We start from the raw sequence: 26,837 nt of genomic DNA on the forward strand, positions 1-26,837 counted from the left end.
CGCTTTCCCGGTCGGAATATTATCGCTTTTTTACGAGAAAAATGGCATAAAAATGGATTTAAAAAAATTCTAAATATTCCATTACCGTACTTCGAAGCATGTCAACACATGCTTCGAAGTACGGTAATGGAATATTTAGAATTTTTTTGTCACGAAATGCGTCGTGCGCGTGACCCTTGTTTACACTTCGGATAGTGTCTTGAACGCACGAACAAAACGCCGTTATTTGGATATAACTATGGATTATTTTGAACCAAACCAACATTTGTTATTGAAGTAGCAGTCCTGGGAGTGCATTCTGACGAAGAACACCAAAGGTAATCAAACTTTTCTAATAGTAAATCGGAGTTTGGTCAGGGCTAAACTTGGTGGGTGTCAAAATAGCTAGCCGTGATGGCTGGGCTATCTACTCAGAATATTGCAAAATGTGCTTTCACCGAAAAGCTATTTTAAAATCGGACACCTCGATTGCACAAAGGAGTTCTGTATCTATAATTCTTAAAATAATTATGTTTTTTGTGAACGTTTATCGTGAGTAATTTAGTAAATTCACCGGAAGTGTTCGGTGGGAATGCTAGTTCTGAATGTAAAAACCTGGTTTTTGATATAAATATGAACTTGATTGAACAAAAACATGCATGTATTGTATAACGTAATGTCCTAGGCGTGTCATCTGATGAAGATCATCAAAGGTTAGTGCTGCATTTAGCTGTGGTTTTGTTTTTTGTGACATTATATGCTAGCTTGAAAAATGGGTGTCTGATTATTTCTGGCTGGGTACTCTGCTGACATAATCTAATGTTTTGCTTTCGCTGTAAAGCCTTTTTGAAATCTGATTTTAAAATAGCTTTTCGGCAAAAGCACATTTTGCAATATTCTGAGTAGATAGCTCGCCATCACGGGTTAGCTAATTTGACACCCACCAAGTTTGGCGTTCACTAAACTCAGAATTGCTAGAAGAAAAATTGGATTACCTTTGCTGTTCTTCGTCAGAATGCACTCCCAGGACTTCTACTTCAACCACAAATGTTGTTTTGGTTCAAAATAATCCATAGTTATGTTCAAATATCCTCTGTTTTGTCCGTGCATTTAGGTCCCTATCCGAACGGTGACCGTACTTCGAAGCATGTCAAACGCTGTTTAAAATCAATTTTTATGCGATTTTTCTCGTAAAATAGCGATAATATTCCAACCGGGAGACGTTGTTTTCGTTCAAAGACTGAAAGAAGAAATGGTGTCTTCACGCGCGCGCCCGTGTCATTGTTCTCAGATCTACCACTTTCCAAATGCGCTACTGTTTTTCAGCCAGGGACTGCAGAGTCATCATTCTCCGTTCTGGCGCCTTCTGAGAACCTATGGGAGCCTTAGAAAATGTCACGTTACAGCAGAGATCCTCTGTTTTCGATAAAGAGGCTATAGAAGGCCAAGAAATGGTCAGAGAGGGCACTTCCTGTATAGAATCTTCTCAGGTTTTGGCCTGCCATAAGAGTTCTGTTATACTCACAGACACCATTCAAACAGTTTTTGAAACTTTAGGGTGTTTTCTATCCAAATCAAACAATTATATGCATATTCTAGTTTCTGGGCAGGAGTAATAACCAGATTAAATCGGGTACGTTTTTTATCCGGACGTGAAAATACTGCCCCCTACCCAAGAGAGGTTAAAATAATCTATTTTATTCACGTCTCCTAGTGTTTTCTCTGAATTAAAATCACCTATGATTGACCGCTTCTGTTTACTTAATAACAAGTTTTACCCCTGCCCTCTTCCTGTGGAAACCCATTAGAAAATAGGCCTTAGGCTACATGTATTTCTTTCAATTGTATTTGTATTGAACATTTCATCTGTAGGAATTTTTCTGCCATTGAATTCCTTATGCAGGCCACCTAAGCTTTATTTTGGGGCACCTACAGTACCAGTCAAAAGTTTAGAGATACCTACTCGTTCAAGGGTTTTCTTTATTTTGACTATTTTCTACATTGTAGAAAAATAGTGAAGACATCAGAACTATGAAATAACACATGAAATCATGTTCTAACCAAAAAAAGTGTTCTTCAAAGTAGCCACTCTTTGCCTTGATGTTAGCTTTGCACATTCTTGGAATTCTCTCCTACCAGCTTCAGCTGGAATGCTTTTCCAACAGTCTTGAAGGAGTTCCCACATATGCTGAGCACTTGTTGGCTGCTTTTCCTTCAACCTGCGGTCCAACTCATCCCAAACCATTTCAATTGGGTTGAGGTCGGGGGATTGTGGAGGCCAGGTCATCTGATGCAGCACTCCATCACTCTCCTCCTTGGTCAAATAGCCCTTACACAGCCTGGAGGTCTGTTGGGTCATTGTCCTGTTGAGAAACAAATGATAGTCCCATTAAGCGCAAACCAGGTGGGATGGTGTATTGCTGCAGAATGCACTGGTAGCCATGCTGGTTAAGTGTGCCTTGAATTCTAAATAAATCACAGATGGGGTCACCTGCAAAGCACCCCCACAACTCCATGCTTCACGGTGGGAACCACACATGCAGAGATTATCCGTTCACCTACTCTGCATCGCACAAAGACATGGCGGTTTGAACCAAACATCTCAAATTTGGACTCATCACACCAAAGGACAGCTGTCCACTGGTCTAATGCCCATTGCTCATGTTTCTTGGCCCAAGCAAGTCTCTTCTTATTGGTGTCCTGTAGTAGAGGCTTCTTTGCAGCAATTCAACCATGAAGGCCTGATTCACGCAGTCAATTCTGAACAGTTGATGTTGAGATGTCTGTTACTTCAACTCTAGCATTTATTTGGGCTGCAATTTCTTAGGCTGTTAACTCTGCTGCAGAGGATATGTTCATGGAGTTAAACCCTCTGTTTTCCTTTCCTGTGGCGGTCCTCGTGACGAAACTGGCTCTATCTCTTGATTGTTTTTGCGACTGCATTTGAAGAACATTTCAAAGTTCTTAATTTTCTGTATAGACTGACTTTCATGTCTTAAAGTAATGATGGACTGTCGTTTCTTTTTGGTTGTTTGAGCTGTTCTTGCCATAATATGTACTTAGCCCTATTTGGTAAAAGACCATCTTCTGTATATTACCACTACCTTGTCACAACACAACTTATTGGCTCAAATGCATTAAGAAGGAAATCAATTCCACAAATTAACTTTTAACCTCTCTTGGGTATGTGGGACGTCAATGTCCCAACCCGCGGGACACACTATTCAACAGCCAGTGAAATAGCAGGGCGGCAAATTCAAAACAACAAAAATCTCATAATTCAAATTTCTCACACATACAAGTATTATACACCATTTTATAGATAAGACTCTCGATAATCCAACCACATTGTCAGATTTCAAAAAGGCTTTACGGTGAAAACAAAACATTAGATTATGTTAGGACACCACCTAAACAAGAAAAGCCACACAGCCATTTTCCAAGCAAGAAGAGGTGTCACAAACCAGAAATACAGCTAAAATTAAGCACTAACCTTTGATCTTCATCAGATGGCACTCATAGGACTTCATGTTACACAATACATGTATGTTTTGCTCGATAAACTTCATATTTATATCCAAAAACCCCATTTTTACATTGGCCCGTAATGTTCCGAAATGTTTTAATTCAAAGAATTATAGATAAACATTTCCTTAATGCAACCGCTGTGACAGATTTAAAAAAAGCTTCACGGGGAAAGCACACTTTGCAATAATCTGAGTACGGCGCTCAGAAAACAACAGCAGGCAATATAGATACCCGCCATTTTGGAGTCATCTAAAATCATAAATAGCATTATAAATATTCACTTACCTTTGATCTTCATCAGAATGCACTCCCAGGAATCCCAGGTCCACAATAAATGTTGTTTTGTTTGATAAAGTCCATAATTTATGTCAATACCTCCTTGTGGTTTGCGCGTTCAGCAAGCTACTCCAAATGTAGGAAGCGAGCTGAAAATTTCACGACGAAAAGTCAAAAAAAAGTTATATTTACGTTCGTAGAAACATGTCAAATGATGTATAGCATTAATCTTTAGGGCCTTTTCAATATAAAACTGAAATAATATTACAACCGGGCGATTCCAATGTCTTGAAAAATGTAATGGAACACAGCTAACTTTCACGTGAACACGCGCCAATGAACTCATGTCCTTTCCTGAGTCAACAACTTCCAACTTCCTTTGTTCGCTCTCTGTTCACCATAGAAGCCTCAAACAACTTTCTAAAGACTGTTGACATCTAGTGGAAGCCTTAGGAAGTGCAAAATGAACCCTAAGTCACTGTGTGTTAGATAGGCAATCACTTGAAAAACCTACAAGCCTCAGATTTCCCACTTCCTGGTTGGATTTTTCTTAGGGTTTTGCCTGCCATATGAGTTCTGTTATACTCAGACATCATTCAAACAGTTTTAGAAACTTCAGTGTGTTTTATGTCCAAATATACTAATAATATGCATATCCTACCTTCTGAGTAGCAGGCAGTTTAATTTGGGCACGCCTTTCATCCGGACGTCAAAATACTGCCCCCTACCCTAGAAAAGTTAACAAGGGACACCTGTTAACCTGTTAGGGCTAGGGGGCAGTATTGACACGGCCGGATAAAAAACGTACCCGATTTAATCTGGTTACTACTCCTGCCCAGTAACTAGAATATGCATATAATTATTGGCTTTGGATAGAAAACACCCTAAAGTTTCTAAAACTGTTTGAATGGTGTCTGTGAGTATAACAGAACTCATATGGCAGGCAAAAACCTGAGAAGATTCTGAACAGGAAGTGGCCTGTCTGACAAGTTGTTGTTCATCTTGGCTCTTTTTATTGAAGACTGAGGATCTTTGCTGTAAACGTGACACTTCCTACGGCTCCCATAGGCTCTCAGAGCCCGGGAAAAAGCTGAATGATATCGAGGCAGCCCCAGGCTGAAACACATTATCGCGTTTGGATAGTGGCTGGTCAGAGTACTCTGAGACTCAGGCGCGTGCACGAGGGCACGAGATGTTTTTATTTTCTCTCTCTTTGTACGTATACACGCTTTCCCGGTCGGAATATTATCGCTTTTTTACGAGAAAAAAGGCATAAAAATGGATTTTAAACAGCGGTTGACATGCTTCGAAGTACGGTAATGGAATATTTAGAATTTTTTTCTCACGAAATGCGTTATGCTCGTCACCCTTATTTACCCTTTCGGATAGTATCTTGAACGCACGAACAAAACGCTGCTATTTGGATATAACAATGGATTATTTGGGACCAAACCAACATTTGTTATTGAAGTAGAAGTCCTAGGAGTGCATTCTGACGAAGAACAGCAAAGGTAATAACATTTTTCTTATAGTAAATCTGACTTTGGTGAGTGCTAAACTTGCTGGGTGTCTAAATAGCTAGCCCTGTGATGCCGGGCTATCTATTCAGAATATTGCAAAATGTGCTTTCACCGAAAAGCTATTTTAAAATTGGACATATCGAGTCCACAGAGGAGTTCTGTATCTATAATTCTTAAAATAATTGTTATGTTTTTTGTGAACGTTTATCGTGAGTAATTTAGTAAATTCACCGGCAGTGTTCGGTGGGAATGCTAGTCACATGCTAATGTAAAAAGCTGGTTTTTGATATAAATATGAACTTGATTGAACAAAACATGCATGTATTGTATAACATAATGTCCTAGGGTTGTCATCTGATGAAGATCATCAAAGGTTAGTGCTGCATTTAGCTGTGGTTTGGGTTTGTGACATATGCTAGCTTGAAAAATGGGTGTCTGATTCTTTCTGGCTGGGTACTCTGCTGACAAAATCTAATGTTTTGCTTTCGTTGTAAAGCCTTTTTGAAATCGGACAGTGTGGTTAGATTAACGAGAGTCTTGTCTTTTCTAGACGTTCCGCCAGCGGAACACCTGCTCCAATATCCAATGATAGGCGTGGCGCGAATTACAAATTCCTCAAAAATACAAAAACTTAAATTTTTCAAACATATTACTATTTTACAGCATTTTAAAGACAACACTCTCCTTTATCTAACCACACTCTCCGATTTCAAAAAGGCTTTACAGCGAAAGCAAAACATTAGATTATGTCAGCAGAGTACCCAGCCAGAAATAATCAGACACCCATTTTTCAAGCTAGCATATAATGTCACAAAAAACAAAAACACAGCTAAATGCAGCACTAACCTTTGATGATCTTCATCAGATGACACACCTAGGACATTATGTTATACAATACATGCATGTTTTTGTTCAATCAAGTTCATATTTATATCAAAAAACAGCTTTTTACATTAGCATGTGACGTTCAGAACTAGCAAACCTCCGGTGAATTTACTAAATTACTCACGATAAACGTTCACAAAAAAACATAACAATTATTTTAAGAATTATAGATACAGAACTCCTTTGTGCAATCGAGGTGTCCGATTTTAAAATAGCTTTTCGGTGAAAGCACATTTTGCAATATTTTGAGTAGATAGCCCAGCCATCACGGCTAGCTATTTAGATACCCACCAAGTTTAGCCCTGACCAAACTCCGATTTACTATTAGAAAAGTTTGATTACCTTTGGTGTTCTTCGTCAGAATGCACTCCCAGGACTGCTACTTCAATAACAAATGTTGGTTTGGTTCAAAATAATCCATTGTTATATCCAAATAGCGGCGTTTTGTTTGTGCGTTCAAGACACTATCCGAAGTGTAAATAAGGGTCACGAGCACGACGCATTTCGCGACCAAAAAATTCTAAATATTCCATTACCGTACTTCGAAGCATGTCAACCGCTGTTTAAAATCAATTTTATGCCATTTTTCTTGTAAAAAAAGCGATAATATTCCGACCGGGAAAGCGTGTATACGTACAAAGAGAGAGAGAAAATAAAAGCATGGGATCCCCTCGTGCACGCGCCTGAGTCTCACAGTACTGTGACCAGCCACTATCCAAACGCGCTACTTTTTTTCAGCCAGAGCCTGCAAAGCCACGATTCAGCTTTTTGCCGCCTTCTGAGAGCCCATGGGAGCCGTAGGAAGTGTCACGTAACAGCAGAGATCCCCTGTAATGGATAGAGATAATCAAGAAGGGCAAGAAATGGTCAGACAGGGCACTTCCTGTAAGGAATCTTCTCAGGTTTTGGCCTGCCAAATGAGTTCTGTTATAATTATATGCATATTCTAGTTTCTGGGCAGGAGTAATAATCAGATTAAATCGGGTATGTTTTTTATCCGGCCGTGAAAATACTGCCCCCTAGCCATAACAGGTTAAAATGGTGTAAAATAGTCATATGTTTGAAAAATTGAAGTTTTTGCATTTTTGAGGTATTTGAATATCGCGCCACGGGATTACACTGGCTGTTGAGTAGCCCATAGAGGTTAATTGAAATGCTTTCCAGGTGACTACCTCATGAATCTGGTTGAGAGACTGCCAAGAGTGTGCAAAGGGTGGCTACTTTGAAGAATCTAAAATATCTTTTGATTTGTTTAACACTTTTTTTTTTTCCCGGACATGAATCCATGTGTGTTATTTCATAGTTTTGATGTCTTCACTATTGTTCTATAATTAGAAAACAGTAACAATTGAGGAAAAACCCATTAATGAGTAGGTGTGGCCAAAATTTTGACTGGTACTGTATATAAAGTCCCACGGTTGACCGTGCATGTCAGAGCTAAAACTAAGCCATGATGTCAAAGGAATTGTCCATTGTGCTCCTAGACAGGATTGTGTCGAGGCACAGATCTAGGGAAGGTTCCCAAAAAATGTCTGCAGCATTGAAGGTCCCCAAAAACACAGTGGTCTCCATTCTTAAATGGAAGAAGTTTGGAATCACCAAGACTCTTCCGAGAGCTGGCCGCCCGGCCAAACTGAACAATCTGGGGAGAAGGGCCTTGGTCAGGGAGGTGACCAAGAACCCGATGGTCACTCTGATAGAGCTCTAGAGTTCCTCTGTGGAGATGGGAGAACCTTCAAGAAGGACAACCATCTCTGCAGCACTCCACTAATCAGGCCTTTATGGTAGTGACCAGACAGAAGCCACACCTCAGTAAAAGGCTCATGACAGCCCGTTTGGAGTTTGCCAAGAGGCACCTATAGACAAGATTCTCTGGTCTGATGAAACCAAGATTGAACTCTGGCTTGAATGCCAAGCGTCACTTCTGAAGGAAATCTGGCACCCATCTCTACAGTGAAGCATGGTGGTGGCAGCATCATGCTGTGGGGATGTTTTTCTGATGCAGGTACTGGGACACTTGTCAGGATCGCTGGAAAGATGAACGGAACAAAGTACATAGATCCTTGATGAAAACGTGATCCAGAGTGCTCAGGAGCTCAGACTTGAGCGACGGTTCACCTTCCAACAGGACAATGTCCTTAAGCACACAGCCAAGACAACTTAGGTGTGGCTTCGGGAAAAGTCTCTGAATGTCCTTCAGTGACCCAGAGCCTGGACTTGAACCCTATCGAACATCTCTGGGGAGACCTTAAAATAGCTGTGTCAACAACGCTCCACATCCAACCTGACAGAGCTTGTGAGGATCTGCAGAGAACAATGGGAGAAACTCCCCAAATACAGGTGTGCCAAGCTTGTAGTGTCATACCCAAGAATACTACATGCTGTAATTGCTGCAAAAGGTGCTTCCACAAAGTACTGAGTAAAGGTCTGAATACTTATGTAAATGAGATTTCTGTTTATTTTTTATAAATTAGCAAAAAAGTCTTTGTTTTGTTTTGTCATTATGGGGTAATGTGTGTAGATTGATGGGGATTTAAAAAAAACATCTATTTTAGAATAAGGCCTAAATGTGGGAAAATGTCAAGGGGTATGAAAACTTTCCGAAGGCAGTGTGTGTGTGTGCTCAGCAGAAAAAGCAATGTCCCTTTTTCAGGACCCTGTCTTTCGAACTTCACAGATCTTCATTGTAAAGGTTTTAAACACTGTTTCCCGTGCTTGTTCAATGAACCATGAACAATTAATGAACATGGACCTGTGGAACAGTCGTTAAGACCATTAAGGCAATTAAGTTCACAGTTAGGAAAACTTAGGACACTAAAGAGGCCTTTCTACTGACTCTGAAAAACACAACAAGAAATATGCCCAGGGTCCCGGCTCATCTGCGTGAACGTGCCTTAGGCATGCTGCAAGGAGGCATGAGGACTGCAGATGTGGCTAGAGATATAAATTGCGATGTCCGTACTGTGAGACGCCTAAGACAGCGCTACAGGGAGACAGGACGGACAGCTGATCATCCTCGCAGTGGCAGACCACGTGTAACAACACCTGCACAGGATCGGTACATCTGAACATCACACCTGTGGGACAGGTACAAGATGGCAGCAACAACTGCCCGAGTTACACCAGGAATGCACAATCCATCCATCAGTGCTCAGACTGTCCACGAGAGGCTGGACTGAGGGCTTGTAGGCCTGTTGTGAGGCAGGTCCTCACCAGACATCACCGGCAACAGCGTAGGGCACAAACCCACTGTCGCTGGACCAGACAGGACTGACAAAAAGTGCATAATTGGAATGAGCTTGTTGACACATTATTCAATTTCTGTTAGTCACATGTCTGTGGAACTTGTTCAGTTTATGTCTGCTGAATGTTATGTTCATACAAATATTTACACATGTTAACTTTGCTGAAAATAAACGCAGTTGACAGTGAGAGAACCTTTTTTGTTGTTGCTGAGTTTGTATCTTTGAACTGACAATCACCAAAATACATTTTTCAGGGAGAATTTGAAATTCGTTAATTTTGGCCGGCTTCCCTAAATTTGGCTGTATTGGTTTTATGTTTTGAGCAAAGGAACTGCTTTCATGGCAAAATGGGAATTTAATTTCTCTGTTCTCTCAGTATTTGCTATATAGGGCACTATAAAATCAGCGTTTTGCAGAAAACTTGGACGGAATCCAGGCATTAAAATGGAATTTATAGAAAATAACTTTATTTGCCCAAGTTAATCATAAGGTGTGAACAAAATGCGTTAGTAATTTGTATTTTCTGCCACGTTCTGAAACGGCACAGGAATGCCCGTCTGTCTGTTGTGTAAACCCCCACCGATATGGGATTCACTGACTTATACAGTATCTGCTGATATTTTTATTATAGCTGGACCAACAAAAAAAACATGAAATGATTCTGTAATGATTGTGCTTAAAACAGCACTAACAAAGATACTCAAAGCTGATTTCTTAAATGTCAGGAAAGAACATTAATGTAAGCACCATGTAAAATTCAGGAGCACCAGAAAGACAAGATTTTTTTTTTTTTTAAATAGTAAAACTGTTACTCTATTGAAAGGAGGATAAACTGCACAGATTCCAGCAAATAATTATTCTCTGAAGACTGAGTTGCCTCATACTAGCCAGCTGGAAAACAATGACATGGAATGCGTTTTCAGTGTATTGGTACTTAGCATTATTTTCGTAAATTGTAGGGCTGTAGGAACTGAATTCTGGTAGTAGTCACTAGAAAGGAAAAACATCAATCACAACATTTTCAGCTGGCATATCGCTTCCTCTCGCCCAAGGCGCTCAGTGTCTGTCTTTTCTATGCGGGACCTTTGGGACGTCCCTACCCAATTTGAAGTTTAACTTTTTAAAATGGTTAGGTAAGGTTTATGATTAGGTTAGGGTTTAGCATAGGGATGTCCCAAGGATCCCTGTTAACACTACCCTCAGTTAATGGTGTCCACTACTCTCACACTGCTGGCAAGATGGGGGTGAGGAAACGTGAATTTGGACCAGTCCCTGACAAATGGCAACCCATACATCAAAAAGTAGCCATGAAGCGCTACATTGTAAACTGCTGTTTTTTTGTGTGTGTCTATATAAACATTTGAATGACAGAGCTTAAGGAATAACCTTTGCAAAGAGCAAATATAAAACACCAGATTTTGGCCGGCTTCCCTAAAGGGCTTTAACGTTAACATCACCACAGAGTTGAACGTTCTTAGCACGGCACTTCTTTTGGGCATAGCATCAATTGTTTTTTACGACACCCAACACCATACCATGACACTTAATGTAACAGTATATGGCCAGTGTGCATTTCTGGCACTTTATTGAGCTGCCAAGCTTCTATCAACTCAGCACTCAACGTAGAAGCAGTAACCGTTAGTTCACAGTAATTCACTGTCCTCCCCGACAAGTGTAGTTGCGTTGGGTGATCGTGTCCAGTCTTGCTGTAGCGCGCCAAGGCAAGATGGGCTTATAGACATGTCAAGAGTGCCCTCTATTCATTATTTGTCCTGAAATCTGTTTTCTCCTAATCTTATACCTGTCCTTTTTTCGGTGGATTAAATGGCGATACAAATACATTCATTAAAGTCTAGTGGGGTGTGCGCATGTCTAGAGCGTGTACTTTGTGTAGCCGTTTGCTATCATGATAATGATAACCGTATGCTGGTAATGGAAAGGTTTTTTCCAAAAACCTTATTGATTTGAAATGTTAACCACAAAGTAGCCTATGCCTACCTGGCAGAATGACATCATGATTATTTGTATCAATCCAGTGGCCATTTGTTTGGCACACTGCAATCACATGAGCGCTACAGAAACACTCCTAGCTAAACGGCATGGTGTGCACTTGCATTAAAGGATAACTATGCCCAAAATTCTAAGTTTCTTTTAGATTTTTCCCAGACCTCAAAAGTGGTCTCCTAATGTGTTTTAAAGGAATACTTCGGGATTTTGGCAATCTATTTCCCAAGAGGCAGATGAGGTCGTGAATACATTTACATTTACGTCATTTTGCAGACGCTCTTATCCAGGGCGACTTACAAATTGAATACCATTTGTATGTCTGTCCGGTATGAAGGAAGTTGGTAGTTTTTGCGAGCCGGTGCTAACTAGCATTAGCGCAATGACTGGAAGTCTGTGGTATCTACTCAAAATAAAACAGATTTGTATAGTGACCTAGCTTTAAAAATGTGTAGAATTGCAGGAAATTGGCTTAAAAAAGGGTGTCCTCTGATGACGATTCCCTCTTACACTGTATCCTTCGCTCTTTCCCCCTGTAAAGAAGGCCATAGATGCAGTGCGAGCGTTGACACCCACCAACTCACCTCTGTCGTCACCAAGCAAACATGGCGACCGCTTCATCCCCTCCCGCGCCGGCGCCAACTGGAGCGTCAACTTCCACCGCATCAACGTGAGTCCCCTGCAATGCACCCTGGGATTTTGTCTTCTGCCCTAAGTTTTACATCTGTGTTGATTGTATCACTTTCTGGGTTTCAGCACATTTAATCAATGTGTTGATGTTGTGTAGGAGAATGAGAAGTCCCACAATCAGAACAGGAAGACAAAGGATGGCACAACAGACACTAGCAAAGGTAACCCTCTTGACTCCTTTAAAGTCTCCTATGGCACTTAATCTGTGCTGCTCGTGCATGTCTGCTCACCCCCTCTGTCCTCCACTATTTCTCCTTTAGCAGACGGCCTGGCGTACTCTGCCCTGCTAAAGAACGAGCTGCTGGGGGCAGGCATAGAGAAGGTCCAGGACCCCCAGTCAGAGGACCGCCGCCTCCAGCCCTCAACCCCTGCCAAGAGGAGCCTCTTTAGTGTCCGTAGTAGGCCCTTATACATTCTGGGGCAATGGCGTCTTTTTCAAAACTACCAGGACTAGTGCACTGTATGCTGGAGTTAGCCACTTTTAATATTTGTTAGTCGTACTACAACATGTTAACTTTTGATTCTGAATATGCCACTTGTGTGGGTTTACAGTATTCTGTCTGTGCCAAACGGTCTCTCCCTGAGGATGGCAACACAGTCTCTCCATACTCCCTGTCTCCTGTTAGCAGCAACAGGTAACCACCACCTTCACTTTCACATACATTTTATATTATATGGCCAACAGTGATGTTTTAGTTCTCCTCTCCCTCTCATTCCATGTTAATGATATTACTCTTGGTGAAGAAGAGTATCTTCTGTTTCACATTGAATGAGCAATCCAGCCCTCCTTGTCTCCCTCCTTCTAGTCAGAAGCTGTTACGGTCGCCTAGGAAACCCACACGTAAGATCTCTAAGATCCCCTTCAAGGTGCTGGATGCTCCGGAGCTGCAGGATGACTTCTACCTCAACCTGGTGGACTGGTCCTCCCTCAACGTCCTCAGTGTCGGCCTGGGAACCTGTGTCTACCTGTGGAGCGCCTGCACCAGCCAGGTGTGTGTGTGTGTGTGTGTGTGTGTGTGTGTGTGTGTGTGTGTGTGTGTGTGTGTGTGTGTGTGTGTGTGTGTGTGTGTGTGTGTGTGTGTGTGTGTGTGTGTGTGTGTGTGTGTGTTGAAGGGTAACTCTCAACCCAAATTTCAGCCTTTGCCAAACCCCTTCAAATAAAATATTGCATTCAGGTGAGAAGATGTGGGTGTGGGGAATTGCTCATGAATATTAATCTGATGAAATTAATGTGCATCACAAGTAAATAGGGCTTTGGACAGTTGGCTCAGGTGGTGGTTGTCCTTGATGATCTTTTGGCCTTCCTGTGACATCGGGTGCTGTAGATGTCCTGGAGGGCAGGTACTTTGCCCACAGTGATGCGTTTGGCAGACCACACGCTCTGGAGAGCCCTGCGCTTGCGGGCGGTGCAGTTTCCGGACCAGGCAGTGATACAGCCCGACAGGATGCCCTCGATGTGCATCTGTAAAAGTGTGTCAGGGTTTTAGGTGCCAAGTCAAGTTTCTACAGCCTCCTGTTGCGCCTCGCGCTGTTGCGCCTTCACCACACTGTCTGTGTGGGTGGACCATTTCAGTTTGTCAGTGATGTGTACGCCGAGGAACTTGAAGCTTTCCACCTTCTCCACTGCGGTCCCGTCGATGTGGATAGGGGGGTGCTCCCTCTGTTTCCTGAAGTCCGCGATCAGCTCCTTTGTTACGTTGACGTTGGGTGAGAGGTTATTTTCCTGGCACCACACTCGCAGGACCCTCACCTCCTCCCTGTCTCGTCATTGTTGGTAATCAGGCCTACTACGGCTGTCGTCTGCAAACTTAATGATTTGAGTTGGAGGCGTGCGTGGCAACGCCGTCATGGGTGAATAGGGTGTACAGTAGGTGGCTGAGCATGCATCCTTGTGGGGCCCCCCTGTGTTGAGTATCAGCAAAGTGGAGGTGTTTTTTCCTACCTTCACCACATGGGAGCGACCTGTCAGGAAGTTCAGGACCAAGTTGCACAGTGCGGGGTTCAGACCCAGGGCCTCAAGCTTAATGATGAGCTTGGAGGGTACTATGGTGTTGAATGTTGAGCTATAGTCAATGAACAGCATTCTTACATAGGTGTACCTCTTGTCCAGATGGGATAGGGCAGTGTGCGATTGCATAGTCTGTGGATCTAATGGGGCGGTAAGCAAATTGAACTGGGTCAAGGGTGTCAGGTAAGGTAGATGTAATATGATCCTTGGATTGCCTCTCAAAGCACTTCATGATGACAGAAGTGAGTGCTACGGGACAATAGTCCTTTTAGTTCAGATTAGAGATGCACCCATATAAAAACAATCAACCTATTTCTTTGACTTACTTGTAGGGATGCATGATATATCGGTGAGCATATCGGAATCGGCCGATATTAGCTAAAAAATGGCAGCATCGGCCCGATGTCTAGTATAACGCCGACGCGCAAAACCAATGTCAAAGCTGACGTGCATACCTATATAACGTAAATAGATGACGTAATGACTCCACGAAAAATACAGCGCTACACAGAACAAAAGCAGAGAAATTCTCAGCATACACTTCCAACAAGTTCAAGTCAAGCTGTCCTTTGAAAGAGTAAGAACATTTCAGCGAGCCAACTCAAAGGTGAACTCCATTAACGCCAAGATAATGGAATTCATTGCCCTTGACAATCAACCGTCCTCTGTTGTGGATGATGTTGGCTTTCTCTGACTGGTTGAGCCCTGGTACACACTTTTTCAGATGTTGCCCTACCGGAGTTACACAGTATTGTTGAAATTCACATCCATGAGCTTCACGGCTGACATTTTGGACCAGCGATGTTAGCCCCATGAGCATGGAGTCTGACAGCAGAGTGGTTAAACGAGGATTTCATACTGAGGAAAGCCGTATTTATTCCATGCTCAAGAATGTGCTGGTTCTCATTTCAATGGCATTTGAGGACATGTTTGAAACATGAACACACTCCTAGCTCCATTTGAACAACTGACTAAAGAAATAAGCTCAACTGCATCTGCAGCAGACGTGATACCCTCTGTCATGTCATTGAAACACCTGCTCAACACAACTGCCGACACAGACTGTGGGGTTAACTTACAAAAGTACTTGAGGCTGTGAACAAACTATTTGGTTGCATTCTCTCTGAGTCTCTTTACTTTGTCGCCACCATGCTCGATGATAGGTACAAGGACCGCTACTTCGATGCAGACAAGAAACCGGCTTTACGTGAAATGTTAGACACAGCTGGACAAGATGGAAACGGTCACAGTGACAGTGCGCACCGCAGAAGAGAGGCCACGGACAGACAGCTGAAACTTCACTGCTTGACATGTATGCTGAAATCCTGGCTAGATTTACTATTAAAAGACCATAATGTGTCACTTTTGCAACAAACTGTCAAAATGAAGACCAGAATTGACGTTTCACTATAACTAAGCCGGAACATCTGGTTTTCGGCAGCAAAAAAAAAAAAAATCATAAGTTACTCTTTGATGCGCTGAAATCAGTGACATCCTCACTGCGAGAAACGGCTTACTATTTGATGTTTCCATTTATCTCAAAGGCCTTTTGTAAGCTCTTTCATGTGATATGAGTTGGTAATTGACAATATATCAATTGTGTCTTTTGGTCTCCAGGTGACGCGTCTGTGTGACCTGTCAGTGGAGGGGGACTCTGTCACGTCAGTGGGCTGGTCAGAGAGGGTGTGTCTGTCTACTTTACCTCCGATATGTTCTCATGTATACCCCATATCAGAGCCATGTACTGTATTTATAGAGTTGGGACATTGAGACTTCTACATTGTGATGCATTTTCAGTGCATTTGGAAAGTATACAGACCTTTTATTATATTACAACCATATTCTAAAATTGATTAAATCGTTTTTTCCCTCATCAATCTACACATAACCCATAATGACAAAGCAAAAACAGGTTTTTATATATGTTTGCAAATGAATTAAAAAAAAATGTAAATATCACATTTTGCACAAGTATTCACACCCTTTACTCAGTACTTTGTTGAAGTGCCTTTGGCAGCGATTACAGCCTCAATTCTTCTTTGGTATGACGCTACAAGCTTGGCACACCTGTATTTGGGGAGTTTCTCCCATTCTTCTCTGCAGATCCTCTCAAGCTCTGTCAGGTTGGATGAGGAGCGTTGCGGCACAGCTATTTTCAGGTCTCTCTAGAGATGTTCGATCGGGTTCAAGTCTGGGCTGTGGCTGGGTCACTCAAGGACATTCAGAGACTTGTCCCGAAGCCAGTCCTGCAGTGTCTTGGCTGTGTACTTAGGGTCATTGTCCTGTTGGAAGGTGAACCTTCGCCCAGGCTGAGGTCCTGAGCACTCTGGATCAGGTTTTCATCTAGGATCTCTCTACTTTGCTCTGTTCATCTTTGCCTCGATCCTGACTAGTCTCCCAGTCCCTGCCACTGAAAAATATCCCCACAGCATGACGCTGCCACCACCATGCTTCACCGTAGGCATGGTACCAGGTTTCTTCCAGATGTGACATTTGGCATTCAGACCAGATAATCTTGTTTCTCATGGTCTGAGTGTCTTTAGGTGCCTTTTGGCAACTCCAAGTGACCTGTCATGTACCTTTTACTGAGGTGTGGCTTCCGTCTGGCCACTCTACCATAAAGGTCTGCTTGATGGACTGCTGCAGAGATGGTTGTCCTTCTGGAAGGTTCTCCCATCTCCACAGAGGAACTCTGGAGCTCTGTCAGTGACCGTCGGGTTCTTGGTCACCTCCCTGACCAAGGCTCTTCTCCCCCGATTTGCTCAGTTTGACTGGGCGGCCAGCTCTAGGAAGAGTCTTGGTGTTCCAAACTTCTTCCATTTTTAAAAATGATGGAGGCCACTGTGTTCGTGGGGGCCTTCAATACGGCAGAAATTTGTTGTGTGTGCCTCGACACAATCATGTCTCGGAGCTCTACGGACAATTCCTTCAACCTCATGACTTGGTTTTTGCTCTGACATGCACTGTCAAGTTGTAGAAACATCTCAAGGATAATTAATGCAAACAGGATGCACCTGAGATCAATTTCAAGTCTCATAGCAAAGGTTCTGAATACTTGTGTTGATAAGGTATTTCTGTTATTTATTTTTAATACATTTGCAAAAATGTCTAAACCGGTTTTCGCTTTTTCCTTATGGGGTATTGTGTGTAGATTGTTTAATCCATTTTAGAATAAGGCTGTAACGACATGTAGGAAAAGTCAAGGGATCTGAATACTTTCCGAATGCACTGTACAGGACACTACAACATTCTATGGCAGCCATTGTTTGCACCCTATTACCATTACATGCGTAATATCTAAACAATGCTATGTAACGGAATTTTAAAAATTCTGAAAGTTGGCCCAACTCGCTAAATATATGGCTCTGCCCCTTAGTCGACCCTATATCCCTTTGTAGTCATGTGTTTCTACTGATTTCAGGGGGTGTGTTGGATTTGCCCTGATACCATGTCTGGTTATTGTATTCGTGTGTGTATGGTTTCAGGGGAACCTGGTAGCAGTGGGGACTCATAAGGGCTATGTACAGATCTGGGATGCGGCAGCAGGAAAGAAGCTGTCTGTACTGGAGGGACACACAGCCAGAGTGGGTGAGTGGGTGTAGACTGATGCTGCCCGTCTTACAGAGAGAACAGGACAGCTTCTCCTTAGAAAGAAACAGTAGTGATGCACCATAGAAATAGATTGACACAGAAAACAATATCTATTAATGCTATGGCTTCGCGTAATTATTTAGCGTTTAGTCAAAACTATGAAAACTGAGTGCATTTCAACTGTTTTGTGTGATTTGAATATAATTTATTTGCAAACGTTCTCTCTAGGTGCGTTGGCGTGGAATGCTGACCAGTTATCGTCGGGCAGTCGTGATAGGGTGATCCTGCAGAGGGACATCCGAGCCCCACCCCTCCAGTCAGAACGCCGTCTCCAGGGACACAGACAGGAAGTCTGCGGCCTCAAGTGGAGCACAGACCATCAGCTGCTGGCCTCAGGGGGAAATGACAACAAGGTACATGCACAGACACGGCACCAGGGTTGGGGTCAATGCCATTTGAATTCAGGAAGTACATTGAAATTCTGATTCTCTCCAATGTTTTCCAATTAGGAAAATTTTGAATTTGGTTTATATTCTAAATTGACTGGAATTTAAATGGAATTGACCTCAGCCCTGCACAGAGCAGACCACCAACTACTGGTATCGGTGTAATTACAAGACACACACAGAAACACAAACCTGCAGTCTGATCTATCCCATCTCACAATAGTTAAACCCTCTCTTGATTAACTACACTACTGCTTTTATCCTTATCTTATAGAATTATTTTCCTAGAAAACTAACAATCCTTCCCCCTCCCCATAGCTACTGGTATGGAACCACTCCAGTGTTGTCCCGGTGCAGCAGTACACAGAGCACCTGGCTGCGGTGAAGGCCATCGCTTGGTCCCCCCATCAGCATGGCCTGCTGGCATCTGGAGGGGGCACAGCTGACCGCTGTATCCGCTTCTGGAACACCTTGACGGGCCAGCCCCTGCAGTGCACCGACACCGGATCCCAGGTGTGCAACCTGGCCTGGTCCAAACACACCAATGAACTGGTACGTAGCTAGTGGGTGCTTTATGGGTTCATTCTTTGGGAAACCTGAACAGAAATGACTGAAATGTGGTTTGACAGACAGACAGACAGACAGACAGACAGACAGACAGACAGACAGACAGACAAAGTATTTAGTCAGCCACCAATTGTGCAAGTTCTCCCACTTAAGATGAGGCCTGTAATTTTCATCATAGGTACACTTCAATACTTATTTTCCACCATAATTTGCAAATAAATTCATTAGAAATCCTACAATGTGATTTTCTGGATTTTGTTTTCTCATTTTGTCTGTCATAGTTGACGTGTACCTATGATGAAAATTACAGACCTCTCTCATCTTTTTAAGTGGGAGAACTTGCACAATTGGTGGCTGACTAAATACTTTTTTGCCCCACTGTAATATAAAATAACACATCCTAGATCTGAATGAATGAAATAATCTTATTAAATACTTTTTTCTTTACATAGTTGAATGTGCTGACAACAAAATCACACAATAATAATCAATGGAAATCCAATTTATCAACCCATGGAGGTCTGGATTTGGAGTCACACTCAAAATTAAAGTGGAAAACCACACTACAGGCTGATCCAACTTTGATGTAATGTCCTTAAAACAAGTCAAAATGAGGCTCAGTAGTGTGTGTGGCCTCCACGTGCCTGTATGACCTCCCTACAATACCTGGGCATGCTCCTGAGGTGGCGGATGGTCTCCTTAGGGATCTCCTCCCAGACCTGGACTAAAGCATCCGCCAACTCCTGGACAGTCTGTGGTGCAACGTGGCATTGGTGGATGGAGCGAGACATGATGTCCCAGATGTGCTCAATTGGATTCAGGTCTGGGGAACGGGTGGGCCAGTCCATAGCATCAATGCCTTCCTCTTGCAGGAACTGCTGACACACTCCAGCCACATGAGGTCTAGCATTGTCTTGCATTAGGAGGAACCCAGGGCCAACCGCACCAGCATATGGTCTCACAAGGGGTCTGAGGATCTCATCTCGGTACCTAATGGCAGTCAGGCTACCTCTGGCGAGCACATGGAGGGCTGTGCGGCCCCCCCAAAGAAATGCCACCCCACACCATGACTGACCCACCGCCAAACCGGTCATGCCCGTAGGATGTTGCAGGCAGCAGAACGTTCTCCACGGTGTCTCCAGACTCTGTCACGTCTGTCACATGTGCTCAGTGTGAACCTGCATTCATCTGTGAATGCAGGTTCGAGGACACCCACAAGCTTTACAAGACTCGCCTGAAGGCAGCCCGGTACCAGTTTAAGGATTGGAAGTACACTGCATGAACAAAAGTATGTGGACACCTGCTCGTTCCAAAATCATGGGCATTAATATGGAGCTGGCCCCCCTTTTCTGCTATAACAGCCTCCACCCTTCTGGGAAGGCTTTCCACTAGATTTTGGAACATTGCTCCGGTTACTTGCTTCCATTCAGCCATGAGCATTAGTGAGGTTAGGCTCTGATGTTGGGCGATTAGGCCTGGCTCACAGTCATCCCAAAGGTGTTAGATGGGGTTGAGGTCAGGGCTCTGTGCAGGCCAGTCAAGTTCTTCCACACAGATCTCGACAAACCACTTCTGTATGGGCCTCGCTTTGTGCACGGGGGCATTGTCATGCTGAAACAAGAAAGGGCCATCTCCAAGCTGTTGCCACCAAGTTGGAAGCACAGAATCGTCTATAATGTAATTTTATGCTATAGCGTTAAGAGTTCCCTTCACTGGAATTAAGGGGCCTAGCCCGAACCATGAAAAACAACCCCAGACCATTATTTCTCCTCCACCAAACTTTACAGTTGGCACTATGGATTGGGGCAGGTAGCGTTCTCCTGGCATCCGCCGAACCCAGATTCGTCCATCGCCAGATGGTAAAGCTTGATTCATCAATCCAGAGAACACGTTTCCACTGCTCCAAAGTACAATGGCTGCAAGCTTTACACCACTCCTGTCGACGCTTGGCATTACGCATGGTGATCTTGGGTTTGTGTGCGGCTGCTCCGACAAACAGTTCTTGTGCTGACATTGCTTCGAGGCAGTTTGGAACTCGGTAATGAGTATTGCAACCGAGGACAGGCGATTTTGTAATTTTGTATTTTTCATATTATTATTATTTTTTTTTTATTCTTATTTTTTTTCGTGCTTCGGCACTCGGTGTTGCCGTTTGAGCTTGTGTGGCCTACCACTTCGCGGCTGAGCCGTTGTTGCTCCTAGATGTTTCCTCTTCACAATAACAGCACTTAGTTGACCAGGGCAGCTCTAGCAGGGCAGAAATTTGACGAACTGACCTGTTGGAAAATTGGCATCCTATGACGGTGCAAGTCACTGAGCTCTTCAATAAGGCCATTCTACTGCCATTTGTTTGTCTATGGACATTTGCATGGCTGTGTGCTCGATTTTATAAACCTGTCAGCAACTGGTGTGGCAGAAATAGCTGAATCAACTTATTTGAAGGTGTGTCCACATACTTTTGTATATATAGTATACAGTGCATTTGAAAGAATTCAGACCCGTTGACTTTTTCCACATTTTATGTTACAGCCTTATTCTAAATTGTATTATTTCTCTCATCAATCTACAATGACAAAGCGAAAACTGGTCTTTCTACATTTTCTAACTCTATTAAAGATATAAAACAGAAATACCATATTTACATAAGTATTCAGACCCTTTGCTATGAGACTCGAAATTGAGCTCAGGTGCATCCTGTTTCCATTGGTCATCCTTAATGTTTCTACATCATGATTGGAGTCCACTTGTGGTAATTGATTGTACATGATTTGGAAAGGCACACACCTGTCTATGTAAGGTCCTACACACCAAAAACCTAGCCATGAGATTGAAGGAATTGTCCGTACAGCTCCGAGACAGGATTGTGTCAAGGCACAATTTCTGCAGCATTGAAGGTCCCCAAGAACACAGTGGGCTCCAGCATTCTTAAATGGAAGAAGTTTGGAACCGCCAAACTGAGCAATCTGGGGAGAAGGGCCTTGGTCAGGGCGGTGTCCAAGAACCCGATGGTCACTGACAGAGCTCCAGAGTTCCTCTGTGGAGATGGCGCACCGGACCTCAGGCTGGGGATAAGGTTCGCCTTCAAACAGGACAACGACCCTAAGCACACAGCCAAGACAACGCAGGAGTGGCTTAGGGACAAGTCTCTGAATGTCCTAGACTGGCCCAGCCAGAGCCTGGACTTGAACCCAATCGAACATCTCTGGAGAGACCTGAAAATAGCTGTGCAGCAACACTCCCCTTTCCAACCTGACAAAGCTTGAGAGGATCTGCAGAGAAGAATAGGATAAACTCCCCGAATACAGGTGTGCCAAGCTTGTTGCGTCATACCCAAGAAGACTTGAGGATGTAATTGCTGCCAAAGGTGCTTCAACAAAGTAGTGTGTAAAGGGTCTGAATACTTATGTAAATGTGATGTTTCAGTTTATTTTTAATAAATTAGCAAAAGTTTCTAAACCTGTTTTTGCTTTGTCATGGTGTATTGTGTGTATATTGAGGGGGGACACACGTTTTTATTAATTTTAGAATACGGCTGTAACCCATATACAGTGCCTTGGGAAAGTATTCAGATCCGTTTACTTTTTCCAGATTTTGTGGAAGTATTTTAGTACCTAAACTACTTCCAATGTGTCAAACAGTTTCCTGATCTTTGTTATATGTCTTAGATATCGGGCAGACACTTTTTTTAGACACTTTTTTTTGTTTGTCTGTTATTCAATGCTAATAGCAGTAAGGCCAAATTCAATACTTAATCAACTATCTTTTTAAGCATTTTGGGGGATACTTAAAACAATTCCATATGTTAGTTTAGTAGTCGTGTATAAAACCCACAACGCAATCTTAATTAGATATTTCTTAACAGCCATTATTTCCGTAACCTCAGTTATTGGAAATGTTCTTCATTTTTTTCCCTATGTTTATTCCACACAAAAAAAAACGTTAAATGGGATACTTGAAAATAATGTACTAGGATTTGTTATTGGTAATGTACTTAACTTTAGGACAGCTAAATGCGTGTCTTGTGACGAATGGATACTTTTGGAACCATTAACGTTTTCTTGCGCCACAGACACAGTTGGCTACCGGACATTTAAATTCAGCAAGAAAGATGAAGCGCGTTTAATTAGTTATCTAGCTAGCTAGTAATTAACAATATATTACCATATTCTAGAAGTGTTAAAAAGCTAGCGTTAGCTCGTCAAATGGCAAAGAAGAACTTGGCTAACTTAGCTAACGTTAGCTATGTTTGCTATAATGTCGTTATGCGTTAGCTAGCTAACTTACCGGTCGTGCAGTCCCTCTACCACCATCTCTCCTATCATGGACAACACCTTCTCCAGCTGGTCCCCATGAATGGTCTCTCAGCTCCCTTCTTAGCAGCCGACTTGATGTCGGACCACTTTTTTTTTTTTTACGGCGGCGTCCCTTGCCATACCCCGGACGGCAGAGATCGACTCGCCAACTCTCGCCCATCCTCTCTTTTTGGTCTCTGCAGTGACCCCGCAGTTTTCAAGTCTCCCCAACAGCAACCTTTTCCTGGCTGCTATTTCCTCCACCATCACTTCAAGCTCTTGTTTGCTGAACTTTTTATTGCGCTTTCCTTGGTTATCCGTTTATTGATAGTCTGATGGCTATAATGTATGAAAAACAAATGTTTTTGTTTTGTGCATAAAGGTTTCGCGAGCCAACAAAAAAAGAATAATTGCGAGACCCAAAGCAAAAAATAAATGGAATAATCAACACTTTATTATAGTGGGCCAAATCCTATCATCCCTGTCACAGGCTTGTTTATTGGTTTCAAGCACATCACTAATGTCAATGCCACATAAGGTATTAACGAAGTTCCTAAGAATTAACTATCTTAGGAACTTAGATTTTTCCTTAAACGTATTACTTTTTTTTCCTAAGTAATGTTTTGTTAATCCAGCCCCAGGTAATTATGAAATGTGATGGGCCATAACCCGATCTCCAGTAACGAGTACCATGTAGCTATGACGCATTCCTACATGATTTCTTTATTTCAGACCGACCACTTAGAAGTTAAATCGTGGTTGTAAAAAATGTTTTACTGAACATAGTCTTTCACAAAATTGGGTGGATTATCCCTTTTTAAGCATTTGTAGCTAAAATTATTTTTATTTCCAGGTGAGCACACACGGTTACTCCCAGAACCAGATTTTGGTGTGGAAGTACCCCTCCCTCACACAGGTGGCGAAACTCACAGGCCACTCCTACAGAGTGCTCTACCTGGCCATGTCCCCTGACGGAGAGGCCATCGTGACAGGCGCCGGAGACGAGACCCTGCGCTTCTGGAACGTCTTCAGCAAGATGAGGTCCACCAAGGTAACCACACACCTCATTGACTGGCGACATTGATTTTGGGCTGCCTATGCCCATTTTAAAGTCTACCTCTTTTTAAATTATTTTGTTACCAATACCAACCCAATACCAACCCAACCAATAAGCAAAACCAGTGTCTCATTTGGGAAACACTGGTATAGAGGATTCTAGTGTGTTAGAGAACTAACCCCTGCTCTCTTCCTCTGCAGGAGTCTGTATCTGTTCTGAACCTGTTTACCAGGATCCGGTAGCCAGAGGGAACAAGGGGGTGAACCAGCCCACTGGATTTCATTCTGAAAAACAACTCTCCTTTCTCTGCCCCCTTATGTCCTCCTAGGCCTCTGGTAGCCTATGGTCCTTTCAAATACCCAAGGCCAGGTCGTCAAGCCGATAGATGCGAGTCAATATTCCAGTGGAATAAATCCTATCCTCACAACATCCATCACAACCAGTGTGACATTACAAGGCCACACCCCCATATACTACCATTGGTGATTTTCCCTGGAAGAGGAGGATTCTGGGATGTTATTTTCCCCAAGTGATTCTGTTTTGTTTACAGACAGACTGCATACCTGCCAAATATGAAGTTTGTCCTTTTTTTTATGTTTTATTTATTGTTTATCATGTAATGTCGCCAGTGTGCTTCAGCAGACTGTTTTGTTTTCTGTGTGGGTGAATGTTGCGTGTCGGACTCTTCACCGAAGAGCCTGAAGCTTTTGTTTGTGCCTGCCTTAAAGGGATAGTTTACATCTAAAATGAAAGTATGTCAAATATTTTTTTGCCTCATGAGGTATGAAAATGTGTGACATGCTTTGACTTCAGGGTGAGCTGTCCTGTACCAATTTGTAAACTGTTGGTATTTTCTTTTACATGTTGTAGACCATTCTAATTTATTTACCCGGTTAAAAAAAAAGTTTTAAGTTAATTGTGTGATGCGTGTCAATAATGGCGGAAATCTAACATTTTTTTAATTAGAAAACAAATCTGTAGTTGTCGTTTTGAAATTTGAGCAGTGGCCAAAACCGAACTACATAGAATCACTTACAGTTTTTCTCTGTAAATTGTGTTGTTTTGCCAGTTAATTGTCTTTTTTTAATTTTTAACCAAAGTATCAGTACTCAGTAATCACTTGCATGGATATATGTAGGTTAACCTACATTTACAGAGACAAATTACAATTTTTGGTGTCTTGAATTATAAGAAAATGTCATTGCACTCAGTCTGATAACGAGCAAGTAGTATTTGGGAACATGGGTAATAAACTAGGCATAAACTTTGGAATTTATACTTATACAGGATAAAACCTGAAAAATATTAAAATCGTATTTTTTTTTCCTGGGTGTAGCAGTAACTGAAATGCGCTGTAAAGTAAAAACATTCATGATCTCTTAAAAGGCCTTGATGGTTGCATTGTGCTATGTGTGTCTATCTGCGGTATAAAGATATTTAATCCAGGCACTTATTTTTTTTCTCAGCATTTCTTTGTTTGATTCTTGTAGTGGTACCTTTCTTTTCATTTTCTCAGTTTGGATGTGGGTTTTGAGTGACCTTGTGTGCTGTCTTTGAAATGAGTGCTATTTATTTGAGCTGTGTAAAAGTGTCCAATACACACACACAGCATGTGTGTATTATTCTGAGAGTTGATTATTATCTGATAGTTGAAAGATGGAACGCTGACCTGTACAGTGTATATACTAGCTCCAGTCCTAGCTAAGCGTTTGTACTTATTATTTTATGCCACAGAAGCAAAACAAAGAATGCTGCCAACTTGAAATGCATAAAGAATGTTATGAAGATCAAAAAATATTTCTGTACTGAGAAAAAAATAAAGTGATCACATCACTATTTTCGAGTGTATGCATCTGTTTGCATTATAAAGTGTGTGTGTGTAGGAGAGGAGGGAATGCAGAGCATGTTTGATTGGCGTAGTGTTGAATAGTCCCCTGAGAGACATTATTCTTGCTAAAGAGCTTTAACTGCTGTATGTGTTGATGACTATCATACCATTAATCTCCCGTGGGCAGATTCTGCATGTAGACTGAGAGAATCTGCCAGGACTGAAAAGGATGTGTGAAATGGAGCAGCAGTAGTTCTGTTTTTTGGGGGGGTTTCATCACTGGTTATTTGGAAGTATCAGGATTGGGCAAAGGCGGTGCTTAAACTGCTTTGCCACAAGTGCTTCCAGTGTGTGCCCATAGATCTTGGAGGGTGGAGACTTTGTTTTTGCTAGATCTCTTAATGTCTAACATGCATGAACACAGAAGTTAATCACGCAGCTGACCAAATTACGTGAGATTTTACCACTGGGTTAACTGTTGTTATTGTACCAGAAACTGAAGCCCAGTGTGAGATGGCTCTTGTAAAGCTGTCCTAATACAAAGGAAGCACCAGAGGGCACCGGTCTTCTATTCTACAGCTGCAGCAGCCTTTCATCCACACCTCTGTTCCATTTCCGCACCAAGATCAGGCCAGTGGTGGACAACTCCAGTTCTGGAAGGCTGCAGTATGTGCAAACTTTTGTTCCAGCACAGTGCTATTTGATTGAACTAATGTTTGCATAAAAAAGTAAGTGGATTCTTTGAATGTGCCTGCACACACACTGACCGTTCAGAGCCCTCTTGAGCTAGTGCCCTAGCTCCCAACCCCTTCAGTGTTCACAGGACTGGGGAATTGTGAGAAATATGGAGCTTCTGCTTAAACTAGTCCTTCAAATGGCTAAGATTTTCAACAATATTGTTTTTGGAGACTTGACAAAACC

At 42.5% G+C, this 26,837-nt stretch overlaps 1 protein-coding gene across 5 annotated transcripts in view; it reads left to right on the forward strand.

Annotated features, from left to right (window-relative positions):
• The window catches only part of LOC106599985 (fizzy-related protein homolog), a 36,959-nt gene extending 11,035 nt beyond the window's left edge, over window positions 1-25,924 (forward strand). For all 5 annotated transcript variants that reach the window (XM_082973509.1, XM_014191315.3, XM_014191314.3 and 2 more), the window contains 11 exons: window positions 11,979-12,107; window positions 12,225-12,288; window positions 12,388-12,518; window positions 12,680-12,762; window positions 12,934-13,117; window positions 15,753-15,818; window positions 17,621-17,723; window positions 17,955-18,139; window positions 18,491-18,724; window positions 23,885-24,082; window positions 24,289-25,924. In XM_082973509.1, the coding sequence (XP_082829635.1) occupies window positions 11,979-12,107; window positions 12,225-12,288; window positions 12,388-12,518; window positions 12,680-12,762; window positions 12,934-13,117; window positions 15,753-15,818; window positions 17,621-17,723; window positions 17,955-18,139; window positions 18,491-18,724; window positions 23,885-24,082; window positions 24,289-24,330 (1,419 nt within the window). In that variant the 3' untranslated portion in view covers window positions 24,331-25,924. The remainder of the gene's footprint in view (window positions 1-11,978; window positions 12,108-12,224; window positions 12,289-12,387; window positions 12,519-12,679; window positions 12,763-12,933; window positions 13,118-15,752; window positions 15,819-17,620; window positions 17,724-17,954; window positions 18,140-18,490; window positions 18,725-23,884; window positions 24,083-24,288) is intronic.
• The last annotated feature ends 913 nt before the right edge of the window (window positions 25,925-26,837 follow it).

This window comes from Salmo salar, chromosome 03 (genome assembly GCF_965601325.2).
Source record: "Salmo salar chromosome 03, fSalSal1, whole genome shotgun sequence".
NCBI classification, from domain to species: Eukaryota; Metazoa; Chordata; class Actinopteri; order Salmoniformes; family Salmonidae; genus Salmo; species Salmo salar.